Below are 18,120 nucleotides of genomic sequence, written 5' to 3'. Positions count from 1 at the left end.
AGACGCTTTTCTTTCCAAGCCCGTTAGACTACGATGAGCTGGATGACTGAGAACCTTCACAGACATGTCTGTGTATAAATGTGTCTACTGTGTGGGAGGCAGGGACCCCCAGAGTGGAATTGTGATGACTTTTACTTACCAGGTCTTTCCATAAACTGCTGCTGTGGCTTTGTACAATTCTTCTGAGCATAATTTGTAAAAGTACAATCCGCCTCTTTCAGAGCAGTGATGACCCATTAGACTACACTAGACTTTAAATCTATCAGGCCTCTGACAGTCTGACTCCATTACATTATTATCTATCATTTGATGAGCTACTCATGTTCCTTAGTTTGAAAACAGGAGCCAGGCTGACCAAGTACACGTCTCTAAAACTTTAATGTAAGAACAACATGAAACATTTACGTTGTCTCTACTTTCCTCCAAATAATAAATGTTTAAAGTGTTTTCAATATGTAAAATTGGGAGTTTAGTTCCACTTATCTGGAATAAATATGAGTAAGATGATCTGAATGGGAATAAAACACTCATAGTTATTGTTTTACCAGCAGACTGATCAGAACAAGAGGCGTCTCCAAAGTCAGAGTCAGAGTGGGAGTATACAGAGAAATAGTGGATGGAGTAAGGGACTAGGCAATGCAATAGCCTCCAGAGATAGAGACAGGACTGGGATATATGTACATTTGCAACGCGGAGCTAAGGCATTGACAGACTTTTCCTGCTGGAGCTCAACTGTTGGCTCAGTTTTTGGATTTTCAGAGATTTTAATTCGCTGAATTAAAAATTCCAAAATAATTTTTTATATAATGGTGAGTAGATTTCAAATTGTTATCTTGAAAATGCTATACTGTGGGTTTTCCCTTTTCTAAAAGAACCGATCCTTTTTCTTTAGCGTTTTAATAGCAGGGTAGAAAGAGTAATCACCACCAGTCACCTGTGTGGTGTTGACTTCTTATCTGCGTTAGGACACATCCTGTGCTCCTTTCACCTGCATCATGAAAACTCATCAGAGAACTTGGATGTGCAAAACAGACACAGTGTCATAAATGCTGTTCAGTACATGATGTTTTTGTGCTTCATAGTAAACACACAACTTTGGCTTCCACTCACGGGGGGAAATATGAAAGGAGCTGCTCTTTTGTGGAATAACCAAAATGCTGTAATTACTAAACTTTCTTCATTTCTTTGATTCATGTGTTTAGAGGAAATGCCAGTTAAAAAAAAACATTTTAGGACGCTGTGGAGTGTCATGAAATTCTACAGCACATAACAAGATTTTACCTTTGCTGCTGGGATTGCCATCTGAAGATGAAAACACTATCAGGGTGGCGGCAGAGAGACGTAAAACACATGTGAGTTCAGAGGGCAAGTGTTCCATGAGGGTTTGCATGTGTGACCTCTGCAGGTCTCAGGTCAACCATATAAACCTGGCTCTGTGTAGAAGTGTTGATTTTTTATTAACTGAACACACGGAAGCTGCTGAAGTTCTCATTTGGGAATCCAAAACAAAAGTTTTATGTTGCCTTCACGTAAGATTGTTCCTGTATTGTTCTTTTCTCCTTTTTCAAATTTGAATATATTTGTAATTTCTGCACTGATCACAGATATTTCTAAGACAGTAGTAAAGGCTGGAGTCTGAATATGACGGGTAACAAGTGGGTCTCTTGGGGAGGGGATAGGGAAGCAGTCTGGTGTTTTTCAGCCTCTCTTAAATCACTGTAAACCTCCTATGCAGCAAAGCATTCTCATTCACAGAAGCTCACTGACTTTCTTTGAATGCTTTAGGAAGCACAACACTGGTGTACTGTACAGCCCACGTCTTTAAACAGAGTTTATAGAACAGATGATGCTATTTTAAAGTGCTGAATATCTGAGAACAATCTCCATATTTCAAGGAAATTAGATAACAAGCATATGAAGAATATAAAGTGCAAAACACTATACAGAATATTGGTGGAATTGTTTTTTATTCTCTTGTTGACACTCTTTCCACAAATGTATTGCAAATGTCACAAAATGTAACAAGTACATTTTCATTCTGCCATATCGTAAGTTTATGCCAAAACTTATTTGATTTAAACTGCATTAAACTGAAATTACTCAACGTGCAATGTATCAGTTGCAATCAGCCTCACCTTTCGTGTGCAGCTGGTCCCAGTACAAATCATTCCCAGATACTAGGTGCTTCACCTAATCACAACCAACCGTCATGTGTGCGAGTCATGTGTCAGATTTTGTGTTTATTATAACACAACGCTGTGGCTGTAGCTCAGGTGGCAGAGCGAGTCATCTACTAACTGGAAGGTTGGTGGTTTGATCCCTGCTGCCCCAGACTGCATGCCAAAGTATCCTCAGGAAAGATATGGATCCCTGCATCTCATTCAGTGTTAATGAGAATGTCAGATAGAGAGGACTTAGACACAGAAAAAGTGCTTGTATGAATGTATGCGTGGATGACGTGTGTAATATAAAGTGCTTTAAGTGCTCGAGTAGAGTAGAAAAGCACTTTATAAGAACCAGTCCATTTATAATGCAGATTTCTTGCCATGTTTCTACATGTAGACAAACATATATAAAATAAATAGTAGGTTCCTCTATTTGGCAGCTTCTCTCTCTCTCTTCTCCATCTTTGCTCCCTGGTGATCAGGTTTGTACCCTACTTGCGCTGTGGAAGTGTTTCTTCTGGATCAGCTCTTGTTTTTGTGCTTACGTCACTCTGCTGCAGTTGTCGTCTTTCATCACAATGAGGTGTCTGGCTCTTGGCCTTTTCTGCCTGTTGTGCTGTAACGCAGCGCAGACGTACAGACGCCGCCCCAGACCCATCACAGCAAGAAGCAACACAACTTTCCCAATCAAAGCAGTTGGTAGGTGATTAGTCGGTTACCACAGCATTTCTGTATCAGTTTTGCCATTTCATCCCAAACTCATCCCAAACTTCCTCATTGTCTTTGATTTTAGAGAATCCATGTAAAGCCATCCCGCTGGATTTCATCTTTGTGATTGACAGCTCCAGAAGCATCCGTCCCAATGACTATGAGAAAGTGAAGACCTTCATCATCAACCTGCTTCAGTTCCTCAAGATTGGCCATAATGCAACACGGGTCGGTCTGCTGCAGTATGGTAGCGTGGTCCAGCCTGAGTTCTCCCTCAGCACCTACACCACCAAGAGCGAGGTAGAGCAGGCAGTGAGGAATATGGAGCACCTCGCCACAGGGACCATGACGGGTCTGGCCATCCAGTACACCATGGAGACAGCCTTCACCGAGGAACATGGAGCCCGACCAATGAACCTACACATCCCACGAATTGCTATGATTGTGACTGATGGAAGACCTCAGGACACAGTAGAGGAGATTGCAGCTCAGGCAAGACAGGCTGGCATCCAGATTTTTGCTATTGGAGTAGGCAGGGTGGATATGAACACACTGAGGGCCATAGGGAGTGAGCCGCACTCGGAGCATGTGCATCTGGTGGCCAACTTTAGCCAGATAGAAACCCTGATCTCTGTGTTCCAGTCCAAACTGTGTGGAGGTGAATAATCCCGTCTATTTTAAATGTCTCTCTTTATTTCTAAAATGCATATGTGTCTAATCATGCTTGAGTGTTTGTGAATGTTTTTGCGTGTATTAGGTTCAGACATGTGTGAGGTGGTGGACCATCAGTGTCAGCATATCTGTGTGAGTAGCCCTGCCTCATACAGGTGCAAGTGCAGGGAAGGATACATCCTAAACCCTGATGGCAAGACGTGCACAGGTAACCCCCTCCCTTCTGTTATTTACATAGCTACAGTCTTTTAACGCTGCCCAAAACTTGTACAAAGGACCTGATGATGGTCTGATGGCTTAAGGACCAAAAATGGATCACGTGACCTTTTGCATAACAGATTTTGCCCATCTGGCCACCTTATTTTCATTTTTGGTTTACTCTCACGGTTTGGCTGCAAAAACAATCACTGAAACCCTCATGTTGCCTTTTTACACCAGACTGACACAGCTTGTGACTCATGAGTTTCACTCAGATCAAAGCAAAGTAAAATGGGAGTGTCAGTTTAAAAAGTCTCACTCGTTGGCTTATATTTAGTTTCTGCTGTCCCTGACTGACTGGTTACTGCAGGTTTCCTTCTGCACACTGAACTGTAGGTGATTGTTCTCCACACTGTTGCAGCTGAGGACACGTGTGCTGTGGTGGATCACGGCTGTGAACACATCTGTGCAAACCTGCCTCGTGGTTATGAGTGTCTGTGCCGTCCAGGATATCAACTCACCATAGACCTGAAGACGTGCAACAGTAATATTACATTTTTTTTACTCATAAGAAACTGTTTTATTCAAATTTCATGACTTATTGTTAGAGTCATAATGGAAACACAACTTGCTTCCTGCCACAATGTTGTGTTTGTGGAGTAAAGTGTTGGCTTTAAATCATCATATATAGCAAGTAGGAATAAAGTACAATAATTTATCTGGTCTTGGATAAAGGAACTCAGCGTCATGAAGCCAACACTGCCCAAAGGCACAGTCACCGTGAGAAGTTTTTTTTTCCTACCAGTGATGTCTGTTAACCCACTGATGGAAAATTTTCCCTTTGCTCCTTCGGTGGATGTTAACAAAAAGCAAAGTGGGGGAGATTTCCTGAAGGAAGTGTGCTTTTGCAATCATCAGTGCAGTGCAGCTGCTGAAATGTAGAGGTGTATCTGGAGTGTCATAGTATATCCCAATCCAAACAAGAATGAGTTCAATCATCACAGTGGGTTCACACTCTGCACCTTTAGAGTGGATTTTTTTTTTTTTAAACGAAATAATTAGATTTAGCAGTCTTATTCTTCTGTATTGGGCATGTTTTTATTAATCTGAAAAGTCTTGTCATAAAAAACAACAACAAAATAACCAGTGAAAAAGTGGAATATCTAATAAGAGATTCATCCTCTCCAGGAATAGACCACTGTGACCTGGGAAATCATGGCTGTGAGCACAACTGTGTCACCGTTCCAGAGTCCTACATCTGCACATGTAAAAGGGGCTACATCCTCAATCTCGATGGCAAGACCTGCAGCAGTAAGTACTTTTTTTTTATCATTCATAATGCGGCAAAATAAAGTGAAAACACAGCAAATATACAGCATCTTATGAAACATTCAAACGGTGCTGCTACAGCAACCACGACATAAATTTCACCCAATGCGTCCTTGCAGAAATCGATCACTGCGATCACAAGCTACACACTCAGACCTGATGGGAAAACGTGCCAAAGTAAATTTAGTGCTTTTTCATATTTAACTAAAAAAAAAAAAGCTCCACATTTTCTTCATATAGAGAGCATAGAAAGCCGCCTGTTTTACATTGCACAACGCATGTAAAGCTTTGTACATCTACAACAACTGTCTGATACCATTCCAGCCAACTTTGAGTGTACAGAAATTGACACATTGGTGGATGATTCTGAGATGTAAAAGTGTCACATGAGGTCTAGGATGATTATCTAGCTTTTTGGGTCTTTGGATTGCTTCTGTTTGTTCAGAGCTGAGAAATAAAAGAATATACAGGAAAGCCTGAAGAGCTCTTTCTTTATAGCAGGCTCTTATGTGCTCAGTATTTTTCGAAAACGGAAACTATTTTTACAATTTAATGCAAAATTTGCAAGTTAGTAAATGTAATCACTACCTGTCTTTCTGTACTGATAAAATGACTTCCTCTAGAGATCGATCACTGCGCTGATGGAGCCCACGGATGTGAGCAGGAGTTTATGAGTACAGAAGACAGCTGTGTGTGCAAATGCAGGAAAGGCTACACACTCAGACCTGATGGGAAAACCTGCAAAAGTAATTTTAAATGAGCTGTTTCCATGTTATTGGTGCTGTTTTTATCCATATTTTTTTTTAAAGTTATTCCACATATTCTTCATACGTATAGAGCATAAAAACACCCAAGTATTGATTCATAGCTTGTCTAATGATGTGTACATTTGCATCTATTGTCTCATATAATTCTAACCATGTTTCAGCATATGGAAGGAATTCGACTGGCTGATATAGAAATGTGTCACATTGATGTCTGGGAGGATTATTCAGTTATGTGAACTTACCTCTGTTTCTGTGTTCACTAATAAAATAAAATAAAACAAACATAAAAACTGCAAGATGTAAATGTTCTGCGTATTTTTCAAATAATAGAAACCAGTTTAACCAGTTTGATCCACAATTTTTCATGTAAAAATTCAACACTTAGTTAAAACCTTCTGTTTTTGCTTGTTACCTAATTTCTCCTTTGTCTCTGTGATCCGTCAAAACGATTCCTAACAGAGATCGATCACTGCGCTGATGTCGCCCACGGATGTGAGCAGGAGTTTATGAGCACAGAAGACAGCTGTGTGTGCAAATGCAGGAAAGGCTACACACTCGAACCTGATGGGAAAACCTGCAAAAGTAAGTGCAGCTAAACTGTGTTTCCGCGTCATTGCTGTGGTTTGTCACAAAAACACTTTTGCTTATACCTGTAATGTGAGGCAACACTTGAATGATTTATATCATGTGTTATGCTGCAAACTGACATCCACATGCCTCTGTAAAAATGTTGTTAAAGCACAATAAGCAATGTAATAATTAGGGTTACCCACTCTTGAATAAACTTCTTTCACATTCTGATAACAGTAGAGGCTGTAGTCATGATGATGCAACACATTTATCCTCCACCGTTCATCACTTATAGTAAGAGTACAGCAAGAGATTAATTACAGATTTATAGATTCACTGCATTGAACTGAGTCTTGAATTCAGCTTTATCTGAATTTGATTAAAAGAACTTGGCAATAATGGAAGCACTGCTCTCCTGCAGAGATCGATCACTGCGCCGATGGCACCCACGGATGTGAGCAGGAGTTCATGAGCACTGAAGACAGCTGTGTGTGCAAATGCAGGAAAGGCTACACACTCAGACCTGATGGGAAAACATGTCAGAGTGAGTTTGAGCTCATTCGGTGTCATAAATAATAACAGTTTCTCCACCAGAGAATTGTTTAACACTTTCTAGTGACCCATGAATCACAACTGTAATGTGAAAACACTGATTGCCGAAATACTTCGGAATCATTGTTGGGGGTAAGTGTTAAGTGAACATCACATACATGATAGATGTTGAAATGCAGGCATTCGGTGGGTTAAGCATAGAACTACGTTTGAATCTTTTCAGTAAGCTGTGTTGCACTGAGTCTTATTATTATTTTTCTCTGCTTTTACTAGTTTTCTCTAGAGGCATCTCATCTGCAGAACTATAACACTCTGCACAACACGAGACAAAAATAAACCAAATTCAGAGTGTGACGTTTTTCATCTGCATGTTTTCAAATGTTTCTATGATTGTTTATGTCCCCTATTTGGGTATTTATGTGTTGCATAACTTTGAGTGTGTTTTTGAACCCAGTTATGAGGTCAGTGCTAATCCATGGCTCACCAAAAGATATATCTTTTCCCTCCCCTGGATTAAGGGATATTCTGTTTACCACCACACAGCATTCATAATGTCAGAGAGTTATTAGACCATTTATTGTATTTGTAGCCTCACAATATATCATATAAATGCTAATTCTGCCATACACTTACACTACTATTGCTACAGCAACATCATGGTAATCTTTGATTCTGTGTAATTAAACTGAAAGGTCTGGATCTGTGTCAGACAGTGCACCATGGCTGTGAGCATCAGTGTGTCAGCACCAATGATTCCTACATCTGTAGATGTTTTGAAGGATTCATGCTGGCTGAGGATGGGAAGAGCTGCAAAAGTAGGATTACTCTTATATGGACTGTTTTCTTGAGAATAAAATGTGAAATAAATAAAGGTATATATTTTAAATATCCTTCTTTTTCCGGCAGAACCCGAGTGCAGCGAGGGAGTCATGGATCTTGTGTTTGTGATCGATGGCTCCAAGAGTCTGGGCCCCAACAACTTTGAGTTGGTCAAGCAGTTTGTAAACAGCATTGTGGACTCGCTGGACATTTCTAAGATGGGCACTCATGTGGGTCTTCTTCAGTACTCCACAAAGGTACGCACAGAGTTCACCTTGGGCCAGTACTCCACAGCACAACACATCAAGAGTGCCGTGAACAGGATGCAATACATGGGAAGGGGCTCCATGACTGGCTCAGCCCTGCGCCACATGTTTGAGTCTAGTTTTTCAACCAAAGAAGGCGGCAGGTTCAACATTCCCCGTGTCAGCATCGTGTTCACTGATGGACGATCACAAGATGATGTTTCTGAATGGGCCACTAAAGCAAAGAATTCCGGTATTTCTAGTCATCCCGATGTACGACAACCTCAGAGTATCTTCTTCCTAATACAAGTTTCATGTTGTTATGATGCTTTCTGATACTTTTCAGGGATCACGATATACGCTTTGGGAGTTGGCAAAGCCATCGAACAGGAGCTGAGAGAAATTGCGTCGGAGCCAGATGAGAAGCACTTGTATTACGCTGAGGATTTTGAAAAAATGGCAGAAATTACAAAGAAACTCAAGTCCAGGATATGTGCAGGTACTCCACACAAGGCAGAAGTACAGGAATCCCTGCAAGGGTCTCAAAAATATGTGTGATCTTTCTTAATAGATGAAACTAATGCTATGTTTGAGGCTATTCAGGTAAAGTGGAGCTATAATAAGGGCAGATTGGTGAAAAAATGTAGCGTTACTGCCACCTATCTGCTGCCGCCATGGTAACCTGTGAGCAGAGCAGCCACTCTGTGCAATACCGTCTACTGTATTATATCAAGTAACTCATCAGTCTTTTATGCTCTGCAATCATATGTCCTTCCTGCATGTCCCTCACATTCTCCACAGGCAGAGACAAGAAAGCAGAAAAGGATTAGGGGAGAAAGGACGAGATAAGAAAAAGAATCCAGGGACCGAAAGTCTTTCACAACCTATCAACTTTTCTTCTGCAGATAAACCATCTGATGAAAACATGTGCCAGTGTGAAAACATGATAATGTTTCAAAACCAAGTCACAGAGAAGCTGAAGAGCCTGGTTCAGAATAATATCCTTTTGTGCTCACTGCACAGATACCAATGTTCAGGATTGCCACTGACAAACTATTTCATGTGTCATTCATGTGTTTTGTTATGTGTTTTTTTAAAACCTTGAACACAGTTTGCAGCTAAATTGGATTATTCCATTGACGCTCACTTTCGCTTAAGGACAAGTTTTAAAATGTAGGTTAAGTGGGGATCAGACGCTGGTTAATCCCACGATGTCTCTTTTGTCCTGTGATCTCAGAAAACTCTCATTATGCGTCAAAAATTTCAATTATGACACATTTTTAAAGGGACCCTGGTTACTCATATTAAACTTGGGAGCTCTCTAATAGGCTGACAACATTTTCAGGGTGTAGCCCTCCTTTCATCTTACGGCAGCTGGTAGAGGGAAAGCCTTTTGGGAAAAGTCTGCATAGATCAAATTTATATACATATATAACTTGTGATCAAAAGACTAAATTTATTGTTGCAGGTAATCAGCATAATTGTTGCTTCATAGAAGGTTTTAAAACTTTGATTAGGAGCAGGCAGAGGCTGATAAATACCAGATCTGTCAGCTGATTTCTCAGTTACCTCAATCACACTGATGACATGACAGTATAAACAGCTTTAAGGGTGGCAAATGCATTTTACTTACACTACATCAGGAAATCCAATCATTTCCCAGTAACAGGTCTAAAACTTCACTGGCCAGAGAGGTATAAGTAACTCCTTAACATGCCTACTTGCAGCCATGTCAAAGAGGCTGGAGACTCTTGAGAATCAACTTGTGCATAAATGAAAGGTCGAGACTCATCAGTCTCTACTCTGCGGCATCTCCAGGATCCCTTTAATCCTGCTCAACACGCTATGATGGAACATATGCAAATGCAGCTCTTCTTACTGAAGATATTTATAAGCTCTTCTAAAACTACAGTGTATTCCTTCTGAAGTATTGTTAATGTTATGTAATGGAATATCGCATAATTAACTCTTTGTACAGAAGACTGACAAATAAACATTTTACACTTCATAATTTTGGCTTTTTAAAAATGATATTTTCACCATAAACGATTCTAAGCAGTCATCTACGGCACTTAAACTTTTGACTAAAAGTAAAAAAGCAAGCAATGGATTCATTCAGCATTTTTAAACTTTTGCTGGTTTTGCTGACGAAAAATATTACAACAATAAAACTAAAAAAATATCTACTTATTAAGAATTTGCTATTATAAACATGACCACAAGGTGGTGGATCTCATCGAGAGGGGGCACTCCTATAGAGGGGAGGACACACGCACACACATTTCATGCACATGTTGCCTCCTCCTCCTGTATGAATAGTGTGACTGTGAGCAGGAGGCAGTCAGGGAGCATTCAGCAGTACTGCCTGCATTGCCTAGCTGCATGGTCATAACACATCGTTGTCTGGGGCAAGAGGGCAGCAGGCCATGCATGAACACACAGACAGACAAGGGGATATAATGGTGCTCAGTTACTCTTAGGAACTGGAGAGAGTTCAGCGTTCCACGTTTTCACTGCCAAACAGTCTCTGAAAACAGAAAGCGCTGAGACTCGTGTTTGCTTGCTCCTATTCCAAGTTTTTGATTCATCTCAACCCATTTTTCCCCCCAAACATGGGGTGCTCTTCATCCAGTGCACAGACCGTTGATCAAGAAAAAAGACCAGGCACAAAGCCTGAGGAGAGCAATGGAGACACAGTGGGTAAGTAGTGATCATGAGTATGTATGCATTTCATAAAATGTATACAGTGGTTGCTCCAAGGCTCTGTTACTTTACTCAGTCAGGTCTTGCTCAGGGGTGCTGCTGCTGGTTGCTCTAGTACATGTTGTGCTTTCTCACTTATACTCTGCTAGGCAGCATACTTTAGTACCTCACGGAAGAAACATTCACGCTTATCCACTTTATCAAACCCATAAGTGGTTGTTATTATTTCTTTTTTCATTGAATCATTTTTAACTCATCAGAATGATGGTTGAATGTATCAGGACAAAACAGTGAACATCACTATGTTTTATTGTTGAAATGTGACCTGAGAAATTTTGAGAAATCCTCAAAAAGCGTTCCCTAAAGATAATTCAGCGTTTAGATTTGCTTGAACCCATCGGGGGTTGAGTGCAGCTCTTAAAGCATATCGCTGTGTGAAAGCCAGCTGGGAGTGTTTAGAGGCCTATTTGCAGCCTGAGGCAAATCCAGACAGTTTTGTACTGTAATGGGATCTTTAACTGATATTTCAAACAGTAGTTTAAAGAAATAAAATCAAACAGATATGATTGCTTGATGTTTAAAAATTTCCTTTATCAAAACATGCAACACTTCAGTTATAATTAAGGAGTGTCTGAAAGTTGCTCTTTTACAAGCCTGGACACTGATGTTCTGATATTCTGCACAGCAGAGCTCTTAAAAAGTTTTGCATCCAAAACATGCAGTCCTGCTCTCTGTGTAATTGCCTTGGTTTGACAGGTTTTGCATACAGTATATGTGCTCCGTATTCAAGCCTGTGCAGAAACCCATCAAATGGCCTGCCACAGCCCATGATTGTTCATTCACGGCTCCGTACAACTTTGTGACACATGTCTTGGCCATGCCAGCACAGCTGCATGTACGGCATGTTATCACTGACATTCCCCACATACACACACGCAGCAGGACACACGCAGGCCTTGTTAGAGAGTGTGACAGCAGTCGAAAGATGTAATCTCGCTTTTGAGGAAGTAACCTGAAATGTTCTAAACATATTCCTGCCCGCCACAGTTTCTTTTTGTGAGGTGTTCCATTTCCCCAGTGCCACTGCACTGCTCTTGTGTCACAGTATTGTCTCTCCTGCCAACCAGCTTGAGTCACCTGGAAAAGCATGGGTCTCTTTTCCAGGCTTTTACATCATTCCGGCAAGAAAACCAGTTATTGTGCTCCTTGCCTGGGCGGGCTTTTTCTAAATGTGTCTGAATGGGTGGAGGTTTTAAATCGTACAGTATACGGTCTGTCTGACAAACCAGCTGTGTACCATCCAAGCCACCAATGGTCCCATCCCCAGTCTGGGCCCCTGGTCTGTGTGCCCCCCTCCTCCCTCTAATGGCACTGTTTTGACTGGGATCTCTGTCATCTTTGGCTGTGAAATCATGTTGACACACAAGTCATCCATGCCTGGAGTGGCTGTGTCTGTCTCAACCCAAACACACACATTCGCATATTTTTTAACACAAGTTCTCGGTTATTGTCCGGACAACAGCTTTCTAGTCTCTGTTGATAGTGGGTGCCATTGATTAAACAGTAGGACCTGGTGGAAAACCGATAAAAATATCTGAAAACACCTTCACTCTTATGCAGTTTTACACTATTCCCTCAGTCACCATGTTAATAACAACACTGAGCTCACATAAACACCTCTATGCATTGCGTGTTCTTCCACTGGCTCATTTTCATTCAAGTTGCCAGGCCGTCACATTCCCTTCCACCCATCACTCTCAGCCCTTTTTGTGCTTCTGACAGACAAATAAAATCAGGAAGCTGCAGCTTCCAAACTATCCACCCATTCAGCTAACTGAACCCTTCTGCTTGTGAACAATATCCTTTTCGTGTTTTAGCTGTGAAATAAGACAGGGCAAAAGCTGTTAGGCTTCTGCGAGTCCCGTAACTGAGATGTGCATTGACATTTCTGATATTTGAGTCCAAGTATTCAAGCCCACTATTGTTGCATACTGCAGCCTGTTCACACCCAAAGTGTGTGGAAGAGCAGAGACTGGGGAGGGAGACTAAAGGTAGAGACATCTCTTTAAATTCAGCAAATCATCATCGCGTGTATTGTTCTTCCTCTGAGAGTGCGTGTCCTCAGGGCTCTAGACAAACACGAGCTCTCAACTACGGAAATGAAAGGAAGTTTTCCTCAGCACGCATTCTGTGTGCCCCTTATTGCTAATTTCCTTTCCCCTGCGTTTCATGTTAACTTGATTTAAAAGTTTTGCTCTATTGATAGGTTTAGGGTTTTTTACAGTTTTAGTGGTCCACATATAGATGCAATACATTTACAAAACATTTTTTGTGTGGGACTAAAACAACTGGGAAAGAACCATTAAACATGTAACTACCTGAAGAACCTTCTACAGTCCTTCTTTTGTTATTCAGTATTGTCATGAATTCAGTGTTACACACTAACATGATAATCATTAGCTGAGCCTGCTGATCAATGCTGAACTTGTGTCAGTCATAAGTCTTAACTGAGTTCTTCATTTGTCATCTCTGCATTGACAGCAGTCAAAAACGGCATCATTGCAGAAGATCCTCAAACCATCGAGGACCAGATGCAGCTTCCTGTGCAGACTGCGTTACCCGATGATCTTCAGAGGGGTGCTGATGATGAAGCTGAGGCTGTGTTAGTGGCCCTGGAGGCCCAAGAGGACCTTGGCTCTGGGGAGGACCTTCTAGCTGCTTCTGAGGTAAAGGAAGAACCTACTGCTACTGAAGAGACAGCGCCAGAGGCTGCTGCTTCTGCTCCTGCTTCTGCTCCTGCTCCTGCTGAGCCTGAGGCTGCTATAGCAATTGTTGAGGCACTACCCCTGGCTGAAGAAGCTGCTCCTGTAGAAACTGTAGAGGCAGAAGCCCCTCCTGAGGTTGAAGCTCCTGTTGAGACTGCAAAAGAGGCCCCTGCTGTTGAATCATCAGCTGAAGCGGTGCAGGCAGAGGCCTCTGCCATCACTGAGGAGGTGGTTGCAGTGCCTGTCGCTGAACCGGTTATATCTGAGCCAACTGTGAACCCAGTTATTACAGAAGAGGCTTCAGCCGAGGCTGTGGGGGCGCCTGCTGAAGTGGCTGCACCTGTGCAGGCCTCAGCAGACAATTCTGAACCAGAGGCTGCTTTACCTGCACCAAGCGAAGCTTTAACAAAAACACCAGCTGAGTCTTCAGCACCAGCTGAAATTTCAGAACCAACTGAAGCTGCACCACCTGCTGATCCCTCGGTGCCTATTGAAGCTGCAGAGCCGGTAATAGACACAGAGATTGCTGCTGCAACTATCCCAGAGATGCCAGCGTTACCTTCTGTCAGAGATGAGACCAAAGCTGAGCCACAGCCTGCTGCCGAGGAGCCGACAGAACCTACTCCAGCTCCTGCTCCAGCAGAGGCACCCGGCACCGCAGAGGATGCCCCTGCTCCAGCTTTAGGAGTTGAACCTGCTGCTACTGAGCCGGTCCAGAATGCAGAGGTTCCAGCTCCTGCTCCAGCTGCTTCAGAAACCCCTTCTGGGGTAACCTCAGAAGCTCCACCAGCCTGTGTCACCCAAGAGTCCACTGCAGACAGTGTAGCAGCAGTGGAGGCTCCTGTGGTTGAGCCCACCCCTACAGAAACTGAAGCACCTTCAGCACCAGCCCCATCTACCGATCCAGCTCCTGAAGATTCACCAGGTGGTATGGACCATTAATGGCTCCAGATTACCTTTTCTTACTTACCTTTTCTTTCTTACTTGTCAAAACAGATTTTTGGCACAGTTTTGGCACAGTTCATACTCTGCAATTTGCCACGGCCACATGCCCTGCAGAGTAAAACTAATAAGAGCTGAAGGATTACAACTGGGTTTTAGAGGATGATAGCTGCCACTGAGCCTCTTGAGGGAGTTTATAATGACAGGTTTTCTTGTTGATTTATTTACTTGACTAAACACAGAGTTGTTTCACTGATTAACCTGTCACGCTAAATTTCACGTCAACCCATCATCCTGATGTTGGAGACAGTTTTTGGGTGGAGGTCAGGCGCAGCAGCATTATTGCCGGTTGAAATAGCTGCAGAACTCTATGCAAACATGTGATAGATGCTGAGCATGTAGGAACAAGCTCAGAGGGGGATGAAAAAGCTGAGCAGAAACAAACCTGGTAATGAGTAACAAATGGACAAGAGTATGTTTGCATCCAAGTAAACAATTAACGGTCTGTCAGGTGGTCAAACACCAGATCTATCTTGTTGCAACACATTCGGCCAAAGCAAGAGACTTCTGGTAATTAAACACACATATAGTTAATAACCCCAAACTCTCCATATTCTAATCAACCGTCCACACACTCCTCTGTGTACTAATGTGACTGCTTGGAGCTGACAGGATCAGCGGGCTATTGTTGGGCTGTGAGGCCGAACAGATAGTGCAGTGTGAGAAACAGAAAGCACACACACTCAGAAAGAGAAATGAAGGCTCGTCTTGAGAGTGTCAATTATTGCACAACAGCTCCAGTCAGGCAACTCTCACTCATTGTGCTCTGTTATGCACTGTCTACAGACCGATCATGCCCTGCTGCTTTCAATTATACGACTATTAAAACACACTGAAGTTCATCCTGCAAATTTGTGAAGAAAAATCATTTTAAGGGCTCATTTTGAAAGAAAAATTGAGTCAACTTGATTTTGAATGCACGGTGATTTGCTCCACTCTAACAAGCAGGATTTTATACCTATACATTTCATTACAATGTGCAGTGACTGAGTTAAAACTTCAGAAAGTAAGCCTTTACATCTCTACACTTTCTCTACACTTTACTGGGTAACCTTGCATATTAAATCATAATGTGCACCTCCAGTTGTCACCAGTGCTTTGCAAGGCCTTGCACACACGATCTCTTTTTTGACCTTCACCCGACTCTTTATGTTCAGAGAACATGTTGTACTTTCAGGATAGAAACAAGCCTCCACGCAGCATGAGACGAATGGACTTCTGGCATGGAAGACGTGCTGTACTGCATAATTTTTATGAGAATTTTTTGCTCGAGGCTATGTACTAGTTTCTGTGTTTCACGTTTATATATCCTGGTTGGGACTTCAATCTAACTGCACATGTAAGAATGAGAGGGGCTGTAAGGACAATAAAAGCACAAAAAAGCTGTTTATTTAATGGTTAAGAATTAGTTTTAGGGTAAGACACTAAGGTATGCATTATTTCACTGAATACCCTCCACAAGGATATAGAAGCAAATGTGTGTGTACATTGTAGTAACTTGTAAACGAGTTCAGAGGGACTCATGCTGTTTTGTATTGGTTATAAATTTGGCAGTTATAAATCCTCAGAGCCAGTCAGTTTTGACATTATCATAGTTAATGAAAATGCCATGCTAATGTTTGTGTCTACATATATATGCAGTGGAGTCTGCAAGCGAGGTGTCTCAGGATACAGAGGGTGAGAAAGCCAAAAAGGAGGACTGAGTTGGTAAGAGCACAGCCACAAACCAAACTATAATCCAGTGCAAACTCTGAAGGATTAGACTTTTCTCTGCAGTCAGTGCATACTTGTAAAAAATAGTCTCCTACAGGTGGACTGGATGCATTTTGGTAGAAAAAACAGAATTAAGTTGAATTCTGTTTATACTCAGTTACAAAGGTAAACTTGAAGAGTGAAAGTGTGAGTCAGATGCTGAAGTGCTGACATGTTTTTTTCTTTTCCTTTTAGAGAGGAAAGAATGCAACAAAACGCCCAAAGCTACCACTGTAAACCTACTGGAAGGAGGACAAGATGAAGTAAACAGAAGAATAAAACAACTGATTTTCAGTTTTGTCTCATCAGCACTCACCAAACACCACATTTCCTAATATTCACTGTGCCTTAAAAGCTTTCCTAAGAATCTTTCCCATATTTGTATATAAACCTTTTCAGGAGAGGAACGGGAGGAGTATGTGTTTTTTAATGGGAAATCAAGTCTCTGGATCCACATACTACACATGTGGCCTGTGACAAGAGGGTGCAATCCTCTGTAAAATCTGTCAACTCTTGCTAGCAACTCTTTTGAGTTTCGAATGGCAGTGTGCTGAAATACAGGGAAGGATACTCGGTTATTTAAAGAAGCTGCTTCTGAGGAATACAGCTGTGAATAAAAAAACTTAAAGAACTCAAAACTGACAAGAATACAAACCTGGAATGACACACACTGGCTAGGTGTACACTGTACTTAGGCTGTATTAAACTGATTTGTAATTGGTTGAATTTCTAGTTTATAATTCTGACATTAAACCATATATTTTTGTTAACTGTTTGCACATTAATTGCAGCCTTTCCAAAGGGGCTCATTTATTCAATAGGAATGACAGTAATAAGTGTTGAGTAACTCGGCACACATGGTTTCAATATTTCAACATTTAATTGGTTCACATTAAAGTGTTTTGATTTGCTTAAATGAAAAGTGGGCAAAGATCACGTATGCAGAGGGTTAGCACTTATATATACTTTTATAATCAGTCGTTGGCGGGTTAAGGATACAGACGAGGCCATGTTGCTGTTCTGTGAAACCCTTCTGTGGTTGCTCCGTAGCTGGTGGGTGTTTGTGAACTTCTCTTTCTTAAAGTAATGAACCTTCCAACAAAAGGAACTTCGGGGTAACACTGATGTCATACGCTTGTCAGTTTTAGATTGAGGGCATTACACTGCATTGCCTAGTGGGCAGAATATGTAACTAATTAGTTCTACATGCTGAGTTTAAAAGTGTAAGGGCATTAGAAAATTACTGCAACCTCATAAGATGTGATGATGCTTTGGGAACAAATTTTGTTTTGATCTTTTTCATTTTACTTCTCACTCCCTGTAATATATTCATTTTCTCTGACCGTGTCTATGATTCTGCTAACCTGTTAGTGTACAGAATAAAGTTTTACTCACTAATACTCTGTCTCTGTAACTGAATTGTGACTGGAGATTATATTGGCTTTTAGTATATGGTGACCACAGTCTCTCCAAGACCTCAGTGCATACTGTAGTGTGTTTAGAGAAGCATACGTACTTAAAACCACTCAAGCATAAGACATCTGAACAGTCACAATACTCTGTTGCTGTATTAGAGTGTGGCGCTGGGGATAAAAGGCGCCCTGGTCCGACTACATCCTTTAAATGAATTCAGGCTTTGCATACGAGCTGCTCGCTGCTCTTCTTTCCCCCCCATACCGATATTTGACTCACCTGCTGACACACTGCACCATGCATGTAATGAAGCATGTGAACACGGAGTACCAGAATGAGAAGCTAAGTCTCTCTGAAAATAAAATGATTATTTTGGAATATTTAATACTTGGTATGCACATGAAGACTTGAACTGCTGTTTTAAAAATCAGTTTGCGTTGTGCAGTTCCAACAGGCTGAA

General features: G+C 41.6%; 2 protein-coding genes across 3 annotated transcripts; both read left to right on the top strand.

Moving 5' to 3' along the window:
* Positions 1–629: 629 nt before the first annotated feature.
* LOC308406422 (matrilin-2-like) lies at positions 630–9,689 on the top strand. Of its 2 annotated transcripts, none has more exons than XM_080897430.1 (13): positions 630–809; positions 2,726–2,864; positions 2,959–3,531; positions 3,631–3,753; positions 4,165–4,287; positions 4,932–5,054; positions 5,696–5,818; positions 6,299–6,421; positions 6,831–6,953; positions 7,675–7,776; positions 7,868–8,278; positions 8,372–8,524; positions 8,931–9,689. In XM_080897430.1, the coding sequence occupies exons 1-13, from the start codon at positions 807–809 to the stop codon at positions 9,128–9,130; spliced, it is 2,319 nt and encodes a 772-aa protein (XP_080753556.1). In that variant the 5' UTR covers positions 630–806; the 3' UTR covers positions 9,131–9,689. The 2 variants fall into 2 exon arrangements, with proteins under 2 accessions (XP_080753556.1, XP_080753555.1); XM_080897429.1 differs by having other exon boundaries at positions 7,654–7,776.
* Positions 9,690–9,864: 175 nt separating this feature from the next.
* Positions 9,865–18,056, top strand: LOC308406423 (uncharacterized protein). The gene is made up of 4 exons (XM_080897431.1): positions 9,865–10,725; positions 13,270–14,418; positions 16,137–16,202; positions 16,443–18,056. The coding sequence occupies exons 1-3, from the start codon at positions 10,638–10,640 to the stop codon at positions 16,196–16,198; spliced, it is 1,299 nt and encodes a 432-aa protein (XP_080753557.1). The 5' UTR covers positions 9,865–10,637; the 3' UTR covers positions 16,199–16,202; positions 16,443–18,056.
* Positions 18,057–18,120: the final 64 nt, after the last annotated feature.

The sequence above is a fragment of the Rhamphochromis sp. 'chilingali' genome, assembly GCF_963969265.1.
Source record: "Rhamphochromis sp. 'chilingali' genome assembly, chromosome: 11".
Lineage (NCBI taxonomy): Eukaryota > Metazoa > Chordata > Actinopteri > Cichliformes > Cichlidae > Rhamphochromis > Rhamphochromis sp. 'chilingali'.
The sequence above is the reverse complement of the archived record's forward strand: the minus strand, read 5'-3'. Positions and strand labels throughout refer to the sequence as shown.

Coding starts and splice junctions, on each gene's coding strand:
- LOC308406422 (XM_080897429.1), top strand. Junction 4,288..4,931: donor AGACCTGAAGACGTGCAACA/GTAATATTACAT, acceptor CATCCTCTCCAG/GAATAGACCACTGTGACCTG. Junction 7,777..7,867: donor GGATGGGAAGAGCTGCAAAA/GTAGGATTACTC, acceptor TTTTTCCGGCAG/AACCCGAGTGCAGCGAGGGA.
- LOC308406423 (XM_080897431.1), top strand. CDS start 10,638: ATGGGGTGCTCTTCATCCAGTGCACAGACCGTTGATCAAGAAAAAAGA. Junction 10,726..13,269: donor GAGCAATGGAGACACAGTGG/GTAAGTAGTGAT, acceptor CTGCATTGACAG/CAGTCAAAAACGGCATCATT. Junction 14,419..16,136: donor AGCTCCTGAAGATTCACCAG/GTGGTATGGACC, acceptor ATATATATGCAG/TGGAGTCTGCAAGCGAGGTG.